The sequence below is a fragment of the Heptranchias perlo genome, chromosome 5, assembly GCF_035084215.1.
Source record: "Heptranchias perlo isolate sHepPer1 chromosome 5, sHepPer1.hap1, whole genome shotgun sequence".
NCBI classification, from domain to species: domain Eukaryota; kingdom Metazoa; phylum Chordata; class Chondrichthyes; order Hexanchiformes; family Hexanchidae; genus Heptranchias; species Heptranchias perlo.
This window is the reverse complement of record NC_090329.1, coordinates 67294665-67318674: the sequence shown is the minus strand read 5'-3', so window position 1 is coordinate 67318674 and position 24010 is coordinate 67294665. Positions and strand designations below refer to the sequence as shown.

Here is a 24010-nt window from a genome sequence, read left to right as displayed (position 1 = left end):
AGGATTGGCTAACTATCAGAAAACAAAGAGTTGGGATAAAAGGGTCATTTTCAAAATAGCAATCTGTATCTAGTGGTGTGCCGCAGGGATCTGTGCTGGGGCCTCAACTATTTACAATATATATCAATGACTTGGATGAAGGAACAGAGTGTATTGAGGCCACATTTGCTGATGATACAAAGATATGTGGAAAGGCAAGTTGCGAGGACACAAAGGGGCTGATTTTCAGATATCCGAGCGGTGACGTTGGGGGCGGGGGAGCTCCTAAAATGGCGGAATCCTGGAGCGGGTTCGGAGCCCAGCTTCAACCCGCTGACTTCCAGGTTCCCCAGTGACGCGTTAGAATGCTTCACATGTGACTTCACATAGTTATTTAGATAGTTGAGGTAATTGACAGACCTTATTGAGTGGAGATTTTGGCAGGGGTGCAATTTTGAAGGATCCTCAGCGTGTTTTCCAGCGTGCTGTGGGAAACACTCACTGTTGGAGCAGACGTGTTTCAGCCAGCAGCCAGTGGGAGATGCAAAGGATTATTTGACAGTTGGGAGGAAAACCTCATTTATTGCCCTGATGTGGAGATGCCGGTGATGGACTGGGGTGTACAAATGTAAGGAATCTTACAACACCAGGTTATAGTCCAACAGTTTTTATTTGAAAATCACAAGCTTTTGGAGGCTTTCTCCTTCGTCAAGTGATGTCTGCAATGGAGGGAAGGCTACCCTCCATGGAGCTTCAAGCACGGCTCACAGATCTATCCATTGAGGCCCTGACAATGGCCCTTCAGACTCAGGGTGAGCAACTTTCTGCCGCCTTAAACAGGCAGGCAGATACACTAGCCTTACAAGGCTTCACACATGTCCTCCAAACTGCCATCCAGCAGGGTGGTAGGAGTGATGTGGGCCTGGCCCAGGAGAGGGATGATGGCGAAGGGGACAAGGAAGAGGGGACGCCACTCAAAGTGCTCCCACGTCTCACCTGTTGCCCTGCTCTCAACCAGTACCCACAATGCTGCCTCCTCTCCAGGTGGTCGAGTCTGCCCCTGCACAGATGCAGGTGGAGTAGTCTTTGGAAGGGCCCTCATGGGCACCGAAACCCAGAAGGCGTAGGCCCAAAGCATCTAATCGGTCAGGGCATGGCCAAGAGCAATCTGCCACTACCTCTGCTGCAGCCACAGGGGAAGCACCATGTAGGAGTACTCGTAATCGTAAAGCGAAGGTTTTGTTAATTTTTTTTAATGATTGATTTTTGTTAATGGCACATTAAATATTATTATTGTCACCACTACTGCCATGTCTTGGCCATTCTTGACTGGCTTGTGTAATAAGTCCCTTTCATGAGGTTCACCATGAACACCCACACTTGATGCCACCCATTGGGTCACCCTACAGTGGGTGTACGTGTAGTTGCACAACTATTTTGTGCAGGTGCCTGTGGCGCTGCACTGTGTTGTGGAGCTCCACGTGGCGGAGGTGGATGACGTGCCTGGCGAGGCTGGTGATGTTGCTCGTCCTTGGATGAAGTGTTGAATGCAGCCATGGTGCCCCCCCATCCTTATGGTGTGAGTTTGAGGGGGTCTGCAAAGTAGGTAAATGTGTTTGCACAACAGAGTTTTGCGTATAAATTAAGAATTTTGAGTGGAAAGACAAAGGTGTTGCAGCCAAAACTTTGTCTGAAGTGACAGAGTGCCCTGCTGCAATAAATGAAAGGAATCTTACAGCACCAGGTTATAGCCCAACAGTTTTATTTGAAAATCACAAGCTTTCAGAGGCTTTCTCCTTCGTCAGGGAATGTCTGCAATGAATGTCCCCTTCGCCATCATCCCTCTCCTGGGCCAGGCCCACATCACTCCTACCACCCTGCTGGATGACAGTTTGGAGGACATGTGTGAAGCCTTGTAAGGCTAGTGTATCTGCCTGCCTGTTTAAGGCGGCAGAAAGTTGCTCACCCTGAGTCTGAAGGGCCATTGTCAGGGCCTCAATGGATAGATCTGTGAGCCGTGCTTGAAGCTCCATGGAGGGTAGCCTTCCCTCCATTGCAGACATTCCCGCACATACCCACGACACTATCTCAGAGATGCCCTCACATCCCTGTGACAGTATCTCAGATATTCCCTCCTGCAACTGTGCCACCATTCCACTCATGCAGGAGTTGGACTCCTCCATCCTCTGCGCGATTGTGGAGAGTAGCACCTGTTCCAGCACCTCGCAAATGTGCTGCTGCCCCTCGATCATTCTGTGTCCAGCTGAGCAGAGCCTGGAGAAGAGTTCTCCCACCGACGCGGACTCTCCACAGCTGCACCTGCCACCAGTGTCTGCTCGTGCTCACGTGTATGGTGACTCACCATGCACAACCCTAACTAACTGAGGACGGGGACCCACCGAGGTGTGTGTACCTGCGCTGGTGGATGACTCGGCAGATCCTCTGAGGAATCGTCCTCCACCATCACGGCGGTCGCTGAAGGCCCTGCAAGAGAACAGAAGGCAATATTAAGCATGATGACAGATGTTGAGGTGCTGAAGATGGCAAGGCATGTTAACATCATTTGCTATTGTGAGTGCTGAATGTTAAAGTTCTGTCACCAGCCGTTTGTCGGATGGCAGTCTCGGCGTCCCCGACGGACAGGCACTGGAGGGTGCGACTTAGTTCAAGAGCCTCCTGCTCCGCGTCCATGAGGACGACCTGATGTTGCGGCCCCCCTCCGGTCTTTGCCCTCTCCCGTGCATTCTTGGCTCTCTTCTCCTATAAGGGGAGAAAGTAAAGAGGCATGTGTGAGGGATGGTGACGTGGCCAACCGCTGAATGTATTGGTTTGGGTGAGGCTGACTGTGAAAGATGCATCAGAGGGTGAGTATGAGACAGAGCCATGACATTGTATGAGGATTAGGTTGAGTGGTAGCGGTGGGATGAGTACTGGGGAGGTGAGTAAGTGCAGGTAAGTTGAGGATGAGGTTTGAGTGGGTGTGAGGAGTGATGTGATAGAGTAGTGTTGGCATGTACAGAAGGAGTTGTGGGGTGGGGGTGATGATGTGGAAGACGGAATGTAGGAGAATGAGTAAGTGTACTCACTTTGACTGACCTAGTTAGGTCATAGATGCGTTTCCTGCACTGGATCCATGTGCGGGAGACGTTGCTGCTGCTGGTGACCTCCTCTGCCACCTTGAGCCAGGCCTTCTTGGTGGCAGGGACTGGCCACTTCCTCCCGTCCGCCGGGTAGAAAATATTCCCCTTCCTCCTCACCCCATCCAGTAGGACCTGGTGTGAGGCATCGGTAAATCTAGGAGCAGCCTTTCCCCTGGTCTGCTCCATTCTGTACTTTTGGTTGTTTGCAGCAGGAGCAGCATTGGAGGACTGCCCCTTTAAATAGGGCTCCTCCAACTGACAGCCTGTGATGCCCGTGCGCAGTCCGCCCGCTGCGCAGGTTGACGACGGGAAACCCAGAAGCCATGGTAAGTGCCTTCAATTTACCCGCGATCGCGTGGGGAACGGATCGATTTCACTGGGTGGGTTACCCACGCGCCCAGCCGCCCCCACCCCCACTGCTGCCATCGCGCCTCCCTGGTAATATCGGGGCCAATGTGTCTGCAATGGGATATTGACAGGTTAAGCGAATGGGCAAAAATTTGGCGGATGGAATATAATGTGGGAAAATGTGAAGTCATCCACTTTGGGAGGAAAAATAAAAAAGCAAAATATTATTTGAATGGAGAAATACTACAAAATGCTACAGTACAGAGGGATCTGAGTGTCCTCATACATGAAACACAAAAAGTCAACATACAGGTGCAGCAGGTAATCAGAAAGGCAAATGGAATATTGGCCTTTATTTCTAGAGGGATGGAATATAAAAGCAGGGAAGTCATGCTGCAACTGTACAGGGTGCTGGTGAGACCACACCTGGAGTACTGCGTACAGTTCTGGTGTCCTTATTTAAGGAAGAATATACTTGCATTGGAGGCAGTTCAGAGAAGGTTCACTAGGTTGATTCCAGGTATGACGAAAGATTGAACAGGTTGGGTCTATACTCATTGGAGTTTAAAAGAATGAGAGGAGATCTTATTGAAACATACAAGATTCTGAGGGGACTCGATAGGGTAGATGCTGAGAGGATGTTACCCCTCATGGGGGAATCTAAAACTAGGGGGCATAGTCTCAGAATAAGGGGTCGCCCGTTTAAGACGGAAATGAGGAGGAATTTCTTCTCCCAGAGGGTCGTGAATCTTTGGAATTCTTTACCCCAAAAAGCTGTGGAGGCTGAGTCATTGAATACATTCAAGACTGAGTTTGACAAATTTTTGATCAGCAAGGGAGTCAAAGGATATGGGAAAGGGCGGGAAAGTGGAGTTGAGGTAAAAATCAGATCAGTCATGATCTCATTAAATGGCGGAGCAGGCTCAAAGTGCCAAATAGCCTACTCCTGCTCTTATCTCTTATGGTCTTATGGTCTTATGCTACATCCTTCTGTCCACAACATGATACAGATTTAGCCAGGGATTAATGTGGGGGTATAATTGCAGGTTTAAGTGTAAACATGACTTGGTGGTTGCACTCTTGACTCTGAGTCAGACCGTTATGAGTTCAAGCCCCATTCTAGGACTTGAACATTTGGGGCAGAAATTGATATCTGTTGCATCTGTTTTTCACGCGTAAAATGGACGCAGAGAATACCAATTTAGCAGTGGGACTGCCTGCCCAATCTGCACAGGCGTTGATCCCATTGCCAAATTTGCGGGGCCCTTTTTTTATGAATACCAGGTGGATGCCCCTTGAATATATAAATTAGGGGCTTAACACATATTAAAGAACCTCTTTGAGCAATTAATGATGTATGAGCTGGGCCTGAGGATTCTTCAGTGGCCTCCGTGGCCGCCAACTAAAGATAAATATATAAAATTTTGTTTTTTAAGTAACACCTTCCTAAGGAGCCAGGGGGAGTAGGAATGCTTCCCTGACTCTACAGAAGTCGCGATTGGCCCGCCCGTAGTCGGCTCCAACCCACCCCCCACTTCCCTGAACTTACTTGAGGGCCACTGCCGGCGAGGCAGGTGGTCCGAAATTGCTGTGTCCCGTCGGCTGAGCTGTCTGAAGAGGTGCATTCAGCGCCAACAGCTCGCCTCAAAGACCAATTTGAATCGATCCTCAGGCCTTTTGCTTCGGGCCAGCACTGCCTCTGCAGAGTCTGTGAATTCTTATCCCATAATCTATAGTGACACTCTCCTCACCTCTTCTCCATTGTCCAGCTCATTTGGACTGCCCTCGATTGATTCCGCTCTTACCTCGCTGATCATAGCTAGAGCATCTCCAGTAATGGCTTCTCTTCCAACCCTCAAAACAGCCGCCTCTGTAGTCATAGAATCATAGAATCATAGAAGTTACAACATGGAAACAGGCCCTTCGGCCCAACATGTCCATGTCGCCCAGTTTATACCACTAAGCTAGTCCCAATTGCCTGCACTTGGCCCATATCCCTCTATACCCATCTTCCCCATGTAACTGTCCAAATGCTTTTTAAAAGACAAAATTGTACCCGCCTCTACTACTGCCTCTGGCAGCTCGTTCCAGACACTCACCACCCTTTGAGTGAAAAAATTGCCCCTCTGGACCCTTTTGTATCTCTCCCCTCTCACCTTAAATCTGTGCCCCCTCGTTATAGACTCCCCTACCTTTGGGAAAAGATTTTGACTATCGACCTTATCTATGCCCCTCATTATTTTATAGACTTCTATAAGATCACCCCTTAACCTCCTACTCTCCAGGGAAAAAAGTCCCAGTCTGTCTAACCTCTCCCTGTAAGTCAAACCATCAAGTCCCGGTAGCATCCTAGTAAATCTTTTCTGCACTCTTTCTAGTTTAATAATATCCTTTCTATAATAGGGTGACCAGAACTGTACACAGTACTCCAAGTGTGGCCTCACCAATGCCCTGTACAACTTCAACAAGACATCCCAACTCCTGCATTCAATGTTCTGACCAATGAAACCAAGCATGCTGAATGCCTTCTTCACCACCCAATCCACCTGTGACTCCACTTTCAAGGAGCTATGAATCTGTACTCCCAGATCTCTTTGTTCTATAACTCTCCCCAACACCCTACCATTAACGGAGTAGGTCCTGGCCCGATTCGATCTACCAAAATGCATCACCTCACATTTATCTAAATTAAACTCCATCTGCCATTCATCGGCCCACTGGCCCAATTTATCAAGATCCCGTTGCAATCCCAGATAACCTTCTTCACTGTCCACAATGCCACCAATCTTGGTGTCATCTGCAAACTTACTAACCATGCCTCCTAAATTCTCATCCAAATCATTAATATAAATAACAAATAACAGCGGACCCAGCACCGATCCCTGAGGCACACCGCTGGACACAGGCATCCAGTTTGAAAAACAACCCTCTACAACCACCCTCTGTCTTCTGTCGTCAAGCCAATTTTGTATCCAATTGGCTACCTCACCTTGGATCCCATGAGATTTAACCTTATGTAACAACCTACCATGCGGTACCTTGTCAAATGCTTTGCTGAAGTCCATGTAGACCACGTCGACTGCACAGCCCTCATCTATCTTCTTGGTTACCCCTTCAAAAAACTCAATCAAATTCGTGAGACATGATTTTCCTCTCACAAAACCATGCTGACTGTTCCTAATTAGTCCCTGCCTCTCCAAATGCCTGTAGATCCTGTCCCTCAGAATACCCTCTAACAACTAACAAGTTGTTAGTTGTCAGGGTTTAATTGGATTTCACCCGAATTTTGGAAGAGGAGGAAGCCAAAGATAGGTTCCCAAAGACCTATCTTTGGCTTCCTCCTCTTCCCCACCTATGTGCTGCCCCTTTGACGATATCATCTGCAGATATGGGGTCAGCTTCCACATGTATGCAGACGGCACCCAGCTCTACCTCTCCATCACCTGTCAACCCCTCCACTGCCTCTGTGTGGTCAGATTGCTTGTCTGACATTCAGTCTTGGATGAGCTGCAATTCCTTCCAGCTGAACAGCTGTAATATGCATTCAGTACTCACAAAAAGCCCAGTTTCTGTTACATTTGCCAACACTTAGTGGCAATATATGGATAAATGACAGTAGTATGTTCTAGATTTCCTTTTTTTTACTTCAGTCTGAAATTAATGTTCTATCAGAGGGCTACAGCTACATTTCCCACTGCTAACAATTTTTGTTAAAATCTCTATTAAACCTTAACTCTGTGTGTAAATACATACGGATACTAACCTGTGGACCAGTTCCATAGCCATTTTTTCTACAGTTTTAACTTGTAAAACCTTCCTTAAAAAATTAATTAATGAAATTTTGGGAATTTAGCCTTTTTAAAAAATGAAATGGCTATAATTAGACTTTCTGAGTTTCCAGAGTTATTTTTGCCCAAATTTTTGACAAATCAGCTACGAGCTTTTTTGGGTTAAAAATAAAACTGAACGTTTGTAATCAGAAACCTCCAGAAATCACAGCAAGTCAAGGAAACCCGGTGTACTCAGGTCAACATCAGGTGATTCAATGAGCGGGAATCTATGTTTTGCAAAGGGAAGAGGGATTCTGCATGCTGTGTGACATTTTCCTACCCAATTATGGCAGAGGAAGGCAGAGTCTTTTGATCTTATGATTTCATTTGACTTGATGATAATATTTCTGTTTCAGGGTTTAATTGGATTTCACCCTAATTTTGGAATCGACCTTTCAGAGCAATTATCAGGTTTAACTGGGTGAAACCCTAAAATCAGAAGGCCTAGTTAAGTACATGTAATGAATCTGATAAAACCTGGCAGCTTAGATTTCTCTCTTGGCAGGAGCCAGCAGTGGCATTTCTACTGGCAAATGGTAGTGAATACAGATTTCACACTCCTCCTCCCTCTATTGCTGGTGTTAGCAGGTTACAGCTCATGTGGCTGTATGGGGGGATGGGGACAGACTAGTGGTGCTACTAGGTTTTGCTATTTTTAGCATGTTACCTGACGAAGGAGGTAAGCTCCGAAAGCTTGTGATTTAAAATAAAACTGTTGGACTATAACCTGGTGTTGTACAAGTCCTTACGTTTGTCCACCCCAGTCCATCACCGGCATCTCCACATCATCAAAAACAACTGCTGCACTTCCATATATTCACTACATGGTGTAGAAATATTGACATATATAAGGTGCATTTGAAAAGGGAATTTTTTGAAATGGATGGAAGATTTCTAGTGACTGTGGTAAACTGTTGCTGAGAGTCTAAAGCAAATTTGAGGCAATTGTTATTTGACTGGTTTAATTCAGCTGTAAGCCTCAAGATGACATTACAGTTGAAATTGTGCTGTGCTGTATCAGTAACAGTAACATTTGTATGAAATTCTTTTGTCTGCTATTTTAATAACACACTTTCATTAAAATAGTGGACAATGGAATTTCATTTAAAAAGTTAATAATTAATATCGCAGAGTTTGATTTCAACCCCATTGTTTTTGATGCAGGTAAGATAAACAGAATGGCTGTAAATGAAATAAAAACAGAAAATGCTGTAAATACTCAGCAAGTTAGGCAGCATCTATGAAGAAAGAAACAGAGTTAATGTTTCAGGTCAATGACACTTCATCAGAACTGGTTTTCTGTTTTTATTTCAGATTTCCAGCATCCGCAGTATTTTGCTTTTGATTTGGCTGTAAATGAATCTTGACAAAGTGACAAATGCGAACAGCAGAATGTTTTCATAATACAATAACGTGTTTTGGTGTGAATTACATTGTCCCACCAGTGTTTGCAAATTTAAAAAGGTTTGCCACTCTTTTATAAAGACAATGGGGGCTAAATTGGTTAACCCCTGAAAACGGGCGCTGGGATCGCGATTAACCCTCGCCTGTTCGTTGAGATGCAAGCAACACATAACATTCGTGCTGCCTGCTGTTTTACATGATTACAGTGTGCTGCCAGTACTACCTGCCCTGTTGAGTGGCTGCTCACCAGCAGGGGACCCAGATATCGCGAGTGGCTAGAACCACTTAAAGGCAGTCTTCACGTCTTAAAAGGGAGGTGCACTATGACTGCAGGAAGTGGTGGAAGTCAATGGTGAAGTGAATCTGTGCTGCAATATTGTGAAGCATGGTGATGATGGGAACTCTGGAATTTTTAATGAGCAACAACTTGGCTGCTCAAAGTTTGCGGGACTCTTATATTTTCAAAATATAAGATACAGGTTTGAACGGAGATCAGAAATCATACAGGTAAAACACAGATGCAGGTCCCAAACTGTTTACAAACTGTTGAGTTCTTTCAAAACATTGAATAAAGTTTGCTCACAACTACATCCCACATCCTCCAATCTGCACGCCAGACCCCGCCAATCTGCCGATCTGAGTTTGTACTGGGCCTGCGAGAGTGTGTTCACCAAGGTTCTCTGGTGATGCACTAGAGGCCTTGGTGCAAGAGGTGGACAGAAGGAGGGGCATCCTATATCTGCGGGGGGGGGGGCGGCAAGAAGCCCTCCAGATGCATGATCCCAAGACAGTGGGAAGCAGTAAGGGACGAGGTCAATGCCAGGCGCATAGCACCACGAACATGGATGCAATGCAGGAAAAAGTTCAATGCTTTGACACGAGTGGTCAAGGTGAGTGAGGTCAACTGTCAAGTGGCATCTCCTACCAACTGCATCCACTGCTCCACGCACTACAGCCCCCATCACCCACCTACTAACAAACTCTTTCAATCAGTACTCAACTCTTCCAATCAGATGCTTCCTCTCACCTCACACATTACCACTGTTGCAAGTCGCACACCCACAACCCACAGGTCACACACACTGGCAGCTATTCAACCATGACAGCCACATCACCCAAATATCCTGCAGGACACTTGACCATCCGGATTCTTTCCCCTCAGTCTGGTTCAGTAATAACTGAAGTCGAATACATTTTAAAGTTCAACACATCTTTAATAGCAGGGTTCTTAGCCTGCAGCATTGATTTGGACTCCTGATAGAGTCCCTCTATGCTGGCAGAGCAAGAACAAAAACATACAGAAATCCACACGTTTTTATACAGATGAATAGGGTTGGAACATACTTAACGAGGGTCAACACCAATCATAAGCCGGGCATAGGTTGCCATGCGAGGTTACATTATTTCCGACCAATCATAAATCGTCCATGTGCTGACCATGCTGCTGTTAGACATCAAAGGGGTTACTTCCTCACCTTCCAACTTGGAATGTTCTTCCCTGTTCCTCCTGTTCCTTATCTCCCAACCTGGAATGTCTTTCCACTTTGGCTAAGCTCGTTACCTATATTGATCTGCCATAAACATGGAGACATTCAGACCAGTCCTTGACTCACATCAAAGACCTATCATTGATAAGACAATGCAGGCCTGCTGACTAAGCAAACATATGGCCCAGCAGGAGGGCCAGGCCACTTGTATCAATCTCAGTTACTAACTAATTAACCCTTTCTAACCATTTTGCATTCTGCTTCTTTGCCACGTAGGCATTTTAATATTTTACCGAAAACTGACCACGTAGGGATTCTCATACTCACCTACACACGTCCCACTTTCTTGCAGGAGAAGGTGGCGCATAACAGGAGGCAGCAAATGGCAGTGGCTCCATGGACCATGAACCTGCTGTCCTCTCTCAGGATATCAGCATTCCTGTGCCACCCCTGCCACTCTGCCAGTACCCTTGCTGTTGCCTGTCAGCTAGCCAGCCCACTCGTGTAGAATATTGAAACTTTATTATAGGAATATAGGAACATAGGAAGATAGAAACAGTACTAGGCCATTCAGCCCATCGAGCCTGTTCCGCCATTCAATGAGATCGTGGATGATCTGTGACCTAACTCCATATACCCGCCTTAGCCCCATATCCCTTAACATCTTTGGTTAACAAAAATCTATCAATCTCGGATTTAAAATTAACAATTGAGCTAGCATCAATTGCCATTTTCAGAAGAGAGTTCCAAACTTCTACCGCCCTTTACATATAGAAGCGTTTCCTAATCTCACTCCTGAAAGTCCTGGCTCTAATTTTTAGGCTATACCCTTCATCCTAGTATTCAAGTATAGGAGACCTCCAAAAACAGATACAAATGCATCAACAGCCAGAAGCAATAATCCAGCAATGAACCTGTAACTCCTGCATGGTCTGTTTAAAGTGCTCTGGTGGGTGGGGGGGGGGGGGTCCTCCATGCCGTTTAAGACCTGTTCAGCTGTGCAAAGTTGGCTGAAGCGTGAAGTTCTAAAATCACATCTGTCCCTTTCAATCAGTGTTGCACAATGATCGACTCCATAATCTCTCTACTTTATACGCTGCCGGCATTCGTTAATTGCGTGTGCGCAAACACCTTTACCAAGATGGTGTCCGGCGCATGTCACGCTGGAACATCAACAATATAAGCAAATATTCATCTTGAATCTTCTTGCTGTCTCTCACCTTTCCATGCAACTGTTTATATATTTCAGAAATATTCCACATGAAGAAAGAGTGTTCACTATCCTGAAATGGCTAAGCTTACCTGATTCAGAGAGGTAATCATTTTTCTTCATGGTCAGTCTTACAATAACTCATTAGTAATCTATTTGTTTATTATGCATTATTTTTAAAAAATTGTGTCTGTCCATCTGATGTCTGTCAATTGTAAGCAGTCTCATTAGTCAGATGTGTATGTTCACTCTTGGCCTCTATGCCCCATTCTCTGGGTTTAGTGTCCTACTTCATGACCTATGTGCTCCACTCCTTGGCATCTGTAGCCACATTCACCAGTCAATAGGATCCACTCCTTAGAATCATAAAATGGTTACAGGACAGAAGGACGCCATCTGGCCCACTGAGCCCGTGCTGGCTCTTTGTAAGAGCAATCCAGTTAGTCCCATTCCCCCACTCTTTCCCCGTAGCCCTGCAAATTTTTCTCTTTAAGTATTTATCCAATTCCTTTTTGAAAGCCACGATTAAATCTGCTTCCACCACCCTTTCAGGCAGCGTATTCCAGATCATAACTACTCGCTGCGTAAAAAAGTTTTTCCTCATGTCGCCTTTAGTTCTTTTGCCAATCACCTTAAATCTGTGCCCTCTGGTTCTCGACCCTTCCGCCAATGGGAACAGTTTCTCTTTATTTACTTTATCTAAACCCTTCGTGATTTTGAACATTTCTATCAACTCTCCTCTCAACCTTCTCTGTTCTAAGGAGAACAACCCCAGCTTCTCCAGTCTATCCACGTAACTGAAATCCCTCATCCCTAGCACCATTGTAGTGAATCTTTTCTGCACCCTCTCTAAAGCCTTCACATCCTCTGTATCACTTCACACTTCTCTGCGTTAAATTTCATCTGCCATGTGTCCTCCCATTCCACCAGCTTGTCTATATCCTCTTGAAGTCTATTACTATCCTCCTCACTGTTTACCACACTTCCAAGTTTTGTGTCATCTGCAAATTTTGAAATTGTGCCCTGTACAACCAAGCTCAAGTCATTAATATATATCAAGAAAAGCAGTGGTCCTAGTACTGACCCCTGGGGAGCACCACTGTACACCTCCCTCCAGTCCGAAAAACAACCGTTCACCACTACTCTCTGTTTCCTGTGACTTAGCCAATTTAGTATCCATGCTGCCACTGCCCATTTTATTTCATGGGCTCCAATTTTGCTGACAAACCTATTATGTGGCACTTTATCAAATGCCTTTTGAAAGTCCATATACACAACATCAACTGCATTGCCCTCATCAACCCTCTCTATTACCTCATCAAAAAACTCGATCAAGTTAGTTAAACGCGATTTGCCTTTAACAAATCCATGCTGGCTTTCCTTTACTAATCCACACTTGTCCAAGTGTCTATTAATTTTGTCCCGGATTATCGTTCCTAAAAGCTTCCCCACCACTGAGGTTAAACTGACTGCCCTGTAGTTACCAGGTTTATCCTTATGCCCCTTTTTGAATAAGGGTGTAAAATTTGCAATTCTCCAGTCCTCTGGCACCACTCCCGTATCTAAGGAGGATTGGAAGATTATGGTCAGCACCTCTGCAATTTCCACCCTTACTTCCCTCAGCAACCTAGGATGCACTCCATCTGGACTGGGTGACTTATCTACTTTAAGTACAGCCAGTCTTTCTAGTAACTTATCTTTATCAATTCTTGTCCTCAAAGCTTACTTGTCGGCCTCTGTGTCCCACTTCTTGGATTCTGCATCCTTTTGCAACCCTTGTACCTTGCACCCTGGGCTTCTGTTTGTTTTTTCCTCCTGCCCTGCTGCATTCCAGCCTCCCTGCTACCTCCCAACCCCAGGCTCTGGCTTTCCCACTCCTTCCTGGCCTCAGGTCCCAGGATTCCCACTATTTCCGGGGACCCAACCTCAGACCCTAACCCTCTGTTTCTGCCTGTATATCAAGGAAGGGATGCAATAATTTCTGCAGCCATCAGAAGTTTTGTGCCCCAAATTTGGCTTAACATCTCCATAGGAGATGAAAGGAAAAGGAGAAAGTGAGACACATACAGAAAGAAAGGAAGAAATAAAGAATGAAGAGGAGAAACATACAGAGAGAAAGAGAGAGAAAGTATGATAGGCCTACAGAAAGAGCCATAGAAGGAAAGAGAGAAATGTGTGGGAGCAACTTAGGAAGAATGGGAGATGCTTAGAAGAGAGAAGAGACAGAAGGAAGGACTAACAGAAAGAGTCAGAGGTAGATAAAGATACAAAGGTGATAATGAGAGGAAACATGTAAGAGCTATACAGAGAGAGGGAGAGAGGCACACACTGACAGAGATAGGGAGACAGAAAGAATTAGAGAGTAGGAGACAAGCAGAGAGATAGTCACAGGAAGAGAGAAACACAACTTGTGTTCCAGTGGGCAATACCACCAGTAATCAACTAGTTTTAACAAAATTACCATTCAAATTAGCAGTGTTTGTTTGCTGAAAATCTCACTGTTGCTATACTAAGTGTTTGATTTTGTCAAATCAGGCCAAACTTTTACACCCTGTATTTCGAGGAACCAGACCATGCTGGACATTCATTTGGACCTGTTAGTGCTGGAGTAAGTTAATGATTTATAACTTTAATTAATTCTTTAAAATGCTAAAAATCATCCATTTTGGAAAATGCTTATTTAGCTTACACTTATTTTTCTTGGATCTATACTCAACATTATTGTTTTAAAGTATTCCATTTTCCTCAATTGTTATCTTTCATTAAAAGTTACCCATTAACATAGGAACAGGAGTAGGGCATTTAGCCCCTCGAGCCTGTCCCACCATTCAATGAGATCATGGCTGATCTGTATCCTAACTCTATATACCCGCCTTAGCCCCATACTCCTTAATACCTTTAGTTAACAAAAATCTATCAATCTCAGATTTAATGTCGTTTAATTCATGCCATTGAAATTTGTCATCTCAAAATCATATATTTTGACTTGATCCTTATTAGTGCAGATTGCTAGATAATCCTAATGGATTTTGTTCTTGAATCGCTGCAGTCTTTATGGCAATGATACTCCCACAATGGTGTTGCCTTTCCATATGCTTCTTCTCATCAAACATCACATTGTTGTCATCTTGTCCTACACAGGGGTCTGTAGTGGACCACTAACATTAATCCTGTCCTCTATCTCTTGTTAGCTGAAGGTAAACTATTTAATTTGCATCTTCTCCTGGGATATCAGTTCATCTTCCCTGATTTCCAAGTTCTCTTGAACGTAAAAAGCTACCCCTCTTCATTCCCTATCTGTTCTATCCTTCTGGAGTGTTCAACATCTGTATATGTAGGATTCATTACCATTTTCTAGGGCGAGCTATGCCTCTGTAATTCCTGTAACATAGAGCTTGAGCGCAGAGGTTGGTGAGGACAGAGAGTGAACTTCTAACGGGAGTGAATTGCTAACAGAGTGAGGACTTTTAACTGAGAATTTGGTGAGTGTAGGAATTAGGAACAGGGAGGAAGGAGGTGCTATGTAATTTAAATCAAAGGACTATAAACTAATCTATCGACGTTTAATACCTAAATTAAAAAAATACATAAAATAAAAAAAGACTAAGCAATTACTAATTATTTCGAAATCAAGCTAAATCCATTTACTAAATCTAGATCTCAAGTGATTCTAGATTTAGTAAATGGATTTAGAAATAAACTACTGATAAAAAATAACTAAATAAAAACTAGAAATGGCAGTACAGGTTGTGTGTCAGGACTGTAATATGTGGGAGATTGTGGACAGTGAGACTATCCTGGATTGCCACATCTGCTGTAAATGTCTCTGGCTTGAGACACTCTGGCTTAGAGTCTTTGCGCTGGGATGCGAGTTAGAGAAACTAACACATAAGGAAGGGGGAGGGATATCTAAATAGTTTTCTCCAGAGCACAGTCACACCTCAGCAGAAAGCACAGGTGCAGGAAGGGGAGCGTGTGACTGTTAGTCAGCAGGGTAGTGGGAACCTAGAAGAGGTAGAGAAGGAGGTCCCGCAGACATTCATCCTATCCAACAGGTACGAGGTACTCGATACCTGTGAGGATAAGGATGAAGGTTGCTGGGAGGATGCCCAGAATACTAACCATGGTACCTTGGAGCGTGAGGTAGTCCAAGGTTGGGGGGGGGGGGGCGGGGGGAGGATCAGAATAGAAAGGTTGTAGTCATAGGGGATTCTATAATCGGGGTTAGATAGCATCCTCTGCAGTCGCAACCGAGAATCCAGGAGGGTAAGTTGCTTTCCTGGTACAAGGGTAAAGGACATCTCGGAGCAACTGGAGAGGAACTTGGAAAGTGAGGGGGAAGAATTCAGTTGCCATGGTCCATGTCGGCACCAATGACATAAGGAAGAATAAGGAGGAAGTCCTGCTAAATATCAGAAGCTATCAGCTAAATTAAAAAGCAGGACATCACGGGTGGTAATCTCAGGATTACTACCCAAGCCATGTGTTAATTGGCATAGGGATAGGCAGATCAGGAAGGTGAATACGTGGCTGAAAGAATGGTGTAGGAAGAAGGGGTTCTATTTCCTGGGACACTGGCACCAGTACTGGGACAGGAAGGAGCTGTGCCGCTGGGATGGGCTTCACCTGAACCAGAATAGGACCAAAGTCCTAGCGGAAAAGATAAATAGGGCCGTGCACAAGCTTTAAACTAGCAAGATGGGGGGAGGGATCTGGCAGCAATAACAAAAGCTTAAAGATAAAAGAAACAGGAGATGAGTGTAAAGGTCAGACCAGAGTGAGGAATAAAGATAACACAAATGGTCAAGGAACAAATACTATTATAAAACAGAAGTATAAAAGGACTGTTAAAAATAAATTAAAAGGAACAACTATTAAAGATGAATTAAACTGCCTGTACAGCAATGTACACAGTGTCCAAAATAATATGGAGAAACTGGTGGCAATAACCCATAGCGAGGAACCAGATGTAGTAGGAATAACTGAAATATGGCTACATAAAGAACAGGACTGGCAGTTAAATATTGCAGGTTATAACATAATCAGAAAGGATAGGGAAGGAAGGGGGATGGAGTAGCTGTACTAATTAGAGATAATATAATGGCAGTCGAAAAAAGGGACATAACTAACAGAAGGATAGAAATGGAATCCTTATGGATTAAAATAAACAGATAAGGGATCGATCATGCTAATAGGGGTATACAATAGACCATCTAATAATGGAAAGGAGGTGGAGGAAGGAATATGTAGGGAAATATGTGTTTCAGTTATTCCTACTACATCTGGTTCCTCGCTATGGGTTATTGTCACCAGTTTCTCCATATTCTCCACCTTCCCCGTGGGCAGTGCATTCCAGATCCTAACCACTGACTGCATAAAAAAAGTTTTTCCTCATGTCACCTTTGGTTCTTTTGCCAATCACCTTAAATCTATGTCCTCTGGTTCTTGACCCTTCCGCCAATGGGAACAGTTTCTCTCTATTTACTCTGTCTAGACCCTTCATGATTTTGAATACCTCTATCAAATCTCCTCGCAACCGTCTCTGCTCCAAGGAGAACAACCCCAGCTTCTCCAGTCTATCCGCGTAACTAGAGTCTCTCATCCCTGGAATCATTCTAGGAAATCTCTTCTGCACCCTTTCTAAGGCCTTCACATCTTTCCTGAAGTGCAGTGCCCAGAACTGGACACAATACTCCAGTTGTAGTCGAACCAGTCCAGGGAACTATAGACCAGTTAACTTAACCTCGGTGGTAGGAAAGATAATGGAATCCTTACTCAAAGATGTAATAGAAAAACATCTAGAAACCAAAAATATAATGAAGAATAGTCAGCATGGATTTCAAAAGGGAAGGTCATGCTTGACCAACCTTATTGAATTCTTTGAAGAACAAACAGGAAGAGTAGATAAGGGCAATGTAGTAGATGTAATATATTTGGAATGTCCAAAAGACGTTCGGTAAAGTACCGCATTATAGACTCATGACTAAGGTGGAGTCAGGGGACAAGTAGCAGAATGGAAAGCAAGCTGGCTACAAAACAGAAAACAGAGAGTAGAGGTTAAAGGTAGTTACTCAGGCTGGCAAAAGGTGGGAAGTGGTGTTTCACAAGGATCGGTTCTGGGACCACTGTTGTTCATCATTCACATAAACGATTTGGACTCAGGAATCGGAAGTACAATTTCAAAACTTGCGGATGACATCAAATTGGGGGTATAGTTAATACTGAGGAGGACTGCAACAAAATATAGGAAGACATTAATAATCTTTCAGAATGGGTGTGTAATTGGCAAATGAATTTCAATATAGATAAGTGTGAGGTGGTACATTTTAGTAGGAAGAATAAGGAGGCCATAAACTCATTGGAAAATAAAAGTCTAAATGGGCTTGAGGAGCAGAAGGACCTGAGGGTACAGATACACTAATCACTAAAAGTAGTGACGCAGGTTATTAAGGCCATAAAAAAAGCAAACAAAGCACTGGGGTTCATTTCTAGAGGGATAGAATTGAAAAGCATAGAAGTTATGTTAAACTTGTATACAACCTTGGTTAGATCACACTTGGAGCACTGTGAACAGGTCTGGTCTCCATATTATAAAAAGGACATAGAGACACTGGAGAAGGTGCAAAAAATATTTACTAGGGTGATACCAGAACTGAGAGGTTATACCTATCAGGAAGGATTGAACAGGCTGGGGCTCTTTGCCCTAGAAAAGAGAAGACTGAGGGGTGACCTAACAGAGGTCTTTAAGATTATGAAAGGGTTTGATAGGGTAGGCGTAGAGAAGATGTTTCCACTTGCGGGGCAGACCAGAACTAGGGGCAATAAATATAAATAGTCACTAATAAATCCAATAGGAAATTCTGGAGAAACTTCTTTACCCAGAGTGGTTAGAAAGTGGAACTCGCTACCACAAGGAGTAGTTGAGGTGACTAGTGCAGATGCATTTCAGGGGTAGCTAGATAAACACACGAGGATGAAAGGAATCGAAGGATATGTTGATGGGGTTAGATGAAGAAGGGTGGGAGGAGGCTCGTATGCAGCATAAACACTGGCATAGACCTGTTGGGCCAAATTACCTGTTTCTGTGCTGTACATTCTATGTAATAGTTTCCTGCCTCTAAAAGACAACTTATTCCAATGCTTTTGGCATTCAAATATATTTACCTGATAGCAGTCTTTGCTGTTTCCTTAGATTGTTTAGTTTCTTTATGCTTGCTTACTTTTTACTTTGTTATTCTCAGCCTCCACCTGACCACATTCCATTGTTATTGCCTTAGTGAATCCTAAACAGTTAGAGGAGGAAGCCACTGAAATGTGTAATACCCCCATTATACTGTACATTTGGTATTGTTGCTGTGCGATGTTTGCACCACAGCGATGTCACACATGCTGAATAATGATGTAAATTTCTAGTTTCGTATCAGTAGGGAGAGCATCTGAAAAAGGAAGTCTCACATTTTTACAGCAGCCAGCTTTTTAAACTTCGTCATTCTCTATATTGCCTTGAATTTCTAAAGATAGATAAAATCTGAGTATCTCATTGCCTCTTCACTAACAATTCAAAATTTTACCGTTGTGGAAGGCCAGTGAATTGAGCTCTAGACATGCATTTAAGAATACACATGCTTTCTTCAGCCCGAGCATGGTGCAAGTGATCAGCTGTCTCCATACACTGTTCTTAGAAATGCTCCCAATACTGTACCACTTGGGGCTTAAAACTTTGAGGTAGGACTGTGTTCTACAAGTTTCTGGATTGAATTGTAAAGCAGTTACTGTTTGAACAAAACAGATTGCTGTAAGTGTTGCATCTCTTGACTGAAAGGAACTATCTCTTGTTATTTTTCAGGTGATTGAAGCATTACAGTCAATTGATCAGATTATAGGAATGTTGATGGATGGACTCAAACAGAAGAACTTACACAAATGTGTTAACCTCATTATTGTAGCTGATCATGGTATAAAGTTTTTAATGTTATTCAAAATCAAAACAAAAGATAACAAACAGAACAAAGACTTGCCATCAAAATAACTAAATTAAACAATTTTATTGGAACAAAGAAATGCGAGTTTAGGAAGAGACTAATATAGTGGTGTTATCACAAATTAACTACATCACATCACACAGGTATACTTACTATTCAGAGGGGTACATCACTGATGAAAATAATATGAGCTGTTCCAGGCTTTTTTTATTTTACCATAAATCACAGCAAAACAAATACAGTCAAGCCCAGTTAAATGATTAACTGATAAAAGAATAAAACGTTTAAGAGAATAAAATAGAATAACAGGTGAACCAGTTGATGCTCTGACTGCATATCTTCAGTGTAAGGGTTCACTAATGAGTTCAGCTATTCTCTGAGAGCTCCGAGTACTGGTGCTGATGGTGCTTATTTGTTGCAATGAAATACAGCAACCTTTAAGCTGGGTCCAGCAGAGAAACCCCACCAGATGCGCATAGTGGGATTTCATTTTCAGTCTTCATGGATGGAAAATCGTGTAGGACCTGCTGACCTCCATGCCTAAATTCCTGATCTGTGCTCCTTCTGGGCAAAAATTTATGCTGAGTGTGCAAATTCATAAAAGTTATCTCATTTGTGTATCTTATAAATGGTTAAACTTGATATCTGCACAGAGCTGTACTTGCATTAGTGTTAATTATACACAGACTATGTGAATAATAACAAAATGGTCTCAATGAAAATGTTAAAAATAAAGGAGCTTTAGTATTTTAATTTCTGAGCTAAATGCAAATGCCATTTTTGGAAAATGTACCCTTTCAAGTGGATATTGCATTTTCAAAACTTTAATGATTTTTCTGTGAGATTTTGCATTGTGTTACAGTTTTTTCCATGAATTTCTTTGTTTTCCAGGAATGGAGAAAACTTACTGTGAACAAATTGAATATATGACCAAGTACTTTGACACAGTGGAGAATTTATACGTGTATAGTGGCCCAGCTGCTCGCATTCGAGCTAAAAATGTTCCCAAGGACTATTTGTCATGCAAGTACCTTTATCATACAATACAAAAAAGATCTGTTAAAAATCACAGTTTGATGTACAACACAATCAATAATGCCAATTCCTCCAGAGTATGATGAATGGAGAGTTTAAAATTACAATTTAAAATACTAAGAGGGGAAAATTAACACATTGATTACTTATATTACAAATTAACTGTTAACATTTTTTTCTAATTTATTAACTGCAGTCTTTGTTCTGTTAAGAATGTTTATGGCCCCGAAATTCTGCAACGTGTTCTTCTTTCACCATAACTTTGGTAGGAAATCAGCAGACCCTCCACAGAAACAGTGAAAGTGACTAAAAATAGCCATTCATGCCATTTTTCTGGAGGTTCTGCTGGTCTCTTGCTAAAGTTATGGTGCAAGAATTTCAGGCCGATATTTATTCCCTTCACCTCCCTTCCCTTTTTTCCCATTTTCTCCTCTACAACACATCATGCCTCCATATATCATTTTTTTATCCTCCACTACATTTCTTTATCCCTGCCTCCTCAAGCCATGCGCCACCTACCCATACCTCTCACCATATTACTCTTACGAGGCCATTAGGAGGGGTGTAAGGACAATTCTAGATGGCGCTTTCCAAGGTTCCAAGGTTTCCTCTCGTGAGAAGTGTCTGGCCCTTACTTGGTGCCTTCCCACAGCAATGAGGCTGATATTGAGAGCACTGGAATTGGAGAATCAATTTGCATCTCACCACTCCATGGCATCACATGCTGCTGAAACCTGCTGCCGGTAGCCAAAGGAATGATAATGACTTAAATAAGTCTGTTTGTTTGGCTATTGACAGCTTAAGTAATAACATAGAAATATAAAGGTGAGCTCCTCCAATGCCTCTGTTGGTGCATGGTGAGCCAGTCAAATCAGGGAGCCTCTAGTTTTGTGCTGAGTGAGTTGATCTCAGCAGGGGCAATGATAAGGAGTCTATAATTGGCCTCATTGTTCCTGGGTTAGGAAGGGGCAGAATCCATTGAGGATCTTGCTCCTGATCACATTCCAATAACACTGGAAATGAGATCAGATGAGGAAAGGATTGGGCCCCACTGTAATGCTCTGCACTGGAGAATTATGTAGGCTCACACATGAAGTATGGCTACTTGAATGTGGTAGCGGAGGTCAGCAAGCACCAATGGAACTGGACCCGAGGGTGAGTTTGCACCTTCACGAGAGATGGGGGGAAAAAAGAGAGGAATAAAGAAATATACAGTAGCTCTGACTTCATTACCAGCTTTTTGTGGAATTACTACAATGATTTGTTTCTTTTTCAGTTGATCCAGAAGGAGTTACTAAAAACCTTTCTGTAAGTAAAGTAATAGAAAATGATTTCCATTTGCTGTAAAGGTTTAGCTAGTTCCTGCTGTATTGTATTTTATTGCTACAAGTGAACTACAGTAGTCCTTCACTGTAATATTCTTTGATATTCCAAGATTGGGGATTTTTTCTCTGAAATGGAGAAGGTTGATACGATCTGATATAGGTTTTTTTAAAGTGATGAAAGGTTTTGAGAGGACAAATAGTGAAACATTATTTCCACTGGTTAACAAAGGGAAATAGAATCAGGATGATCATTAGAGGAACAAAGTTAGAAGAAATGTTTTCACACTGAGGTATATTAGAATATGGAGTGCTTTATGACAAATGGCTATTGAGGCAGAGATTATAACATCTAAGAAGGGAATTAGATAAGTATTTGAAAAGGAAGAATATAAATGGATATAGGGAAAATGCAGGCCGGTGATTTTGGAGCAGATTCTTCAAATTAAGGAGCTACAGGGCTATTTTGGAAGTGCCAGAAATGTTTTTGCCTGCTTTTTACTAAGTGAAAGATCAGTTTTTCAACGGTCCAAATTTTCCTCACTGTTTTTTTTGGGCAGGAAATGTCAATTTAACGACTTATGGGATATATGTCCAATCAAATCTGAATATGAGATATTCCAATATGACTGAAGTAAGACTCAATTGACTATATTGTCTGCATTGCAAAGGAAAATTATTCATGATATAATGCATTTTACATTATAATAGAAATGTGTCATGGCAATTTTATTGGTGCATTAATATGAATGAAGAGCACTGAAAAACACGCATGCAGAAGTTTATGATATGACAAATAATTTACAGTTATGAAATGTCACAAAACAAGCCACTTGCTGCATTATTATAAATTGGGACCACATGACAGATAATTCCACAAGTGGCAAACATCCTGCTCCCTATGAGAACACTGCTCTTTCATAGCCCAACAGAAAACCGGTTTTGTTATTAAGGAGTTAAATATTTTAAAGGTAAAGTTAATATTTGTTATCTTTCTTATATTTGTATTACTTCTATTTTAGTGCAGGTTTCCTCACCAGCATTTCATACCTTATATGTCCTATGACCTGCCAAAGCGTTTCCATTTTGCCAACAACATTAGAATAGATAAGGAGGTCCATCTGTACTTGGATAGACAATGGCTGGCTGGAAGGTATGTCATTTCATTTATTCACACGTTCTCTGAATTATAATCTACACTCTCTGTTGCTCTTACGTATCACTCTGAACTGTCTGTAGATCTCCACCTCTATCTGTTCTCTATTGTTTGGTGGCTTGAAGTGCAAACAAGAATTGTACCATTTCCCCTATTTCCTAACTCTACCCATATGGATTCTGTTTTAATGCAATCTCCCAAGACATCCTTACGTTCTCGTGCTGTGATAGAATACTTCACTAACACTGCCACCCTACCTCCCCCACTCCCATTTTCTCTCCTTAACTCCCCTGAATATGTTACATCCAGGCATATCAAATTCCCAGTTTTATCTAAATTTAGGCCACGTCTCCGTTCCAGCTACCACATCATATCCCTCCATAGTTATTGATGCTTCTAACTCTACAATTTTGTTTAGAATGCTTTCTGTATTCACATACCTACCCTAATCCTGACTCCAATTTTTTGGAACATCGACCTTTATTTTTTTTCCTAGTTTTCTCATTCAGTTTTTTAATATCCTCTGCCCTTCAACTTCATTGTTTTAACTCTCATTATGTAATAGCATATTTATTTCTCTTTATTTATTTCAGCTAAGCCTTATGCATCTATTTTATTAAGTTTATTAATCTTATTGTCTTTCTCTAGTCTCAAACCTAGACTTTCCTCACCCCTTGCCATTTCTGTATTTACTCTCCCTGCAAGGACATTGGTGCTATTTGGTTCCAGTGAAGGTTATTCCTTTGCTATAGCCTTCCTTATTCTCGAAATTGCTCCAGGGCCCCAAGAATGTGAATCCTTCCCTCCTGCACCAAACCTGCAGCCATACCTTAATCTTCAGATTAACCTGTGTCCAGTGCAAGACACAGCAAGCAATCTGGAGATTAGTACTCTTGAGATCTCACCTTTCAATCTAATGCCTAACTCCACAAACACCTTCAAAGCCTCAAACATACTTCTATTTAAGTCATTGGTTCCAAAGTGGACCATGACTTTTGACTTCTGTCCTTTACCCTGGCGTCAGGGAGACAATATATCATTTGGGACTCCTGGTCATGATTGCAAAAAAGGCTATCTATACCCCTGACTGTAGAATACCCCACAACTATCACTCCAC

At 42.7% G+C, this 24010-nt stretch overlaps 1 protein-coding gene across 1 annotated transcript in view; it reads left to right on the top strand.

The window, feature by feature from the left end:
- Positions 1-24010, top strand: part of LOC137321829 (ectonucleotide pyrophosphatase/phosphodiesterase family member 3-like) — a 108411-nt gene that overhangs the window by 28963 nt on the left and 55438 nt on the right. Inside the window, exons 10-15 of the mRNA XM_067984533.1 lie at positions 11438-11503; positions 13934-14006; positions 19245-19353; positions 20272-20403; positions 21692-21723; positions 22760-22890. Coding sequence (XP_067840634.1) covers positions 11438-11503; positions 13934-14006; positions 19245-19353; positions 20272-20403; positions 21692-21723; positions 22760-22890 — 543 coding nt within the window. The remainder of the gene's footprint in view (positions 1-11437; positions 11504-13933; positions 14007-19244; positions 19354-20271; positions 20404-21691; positions 21724-22759; positions 22891-24010) is intronic.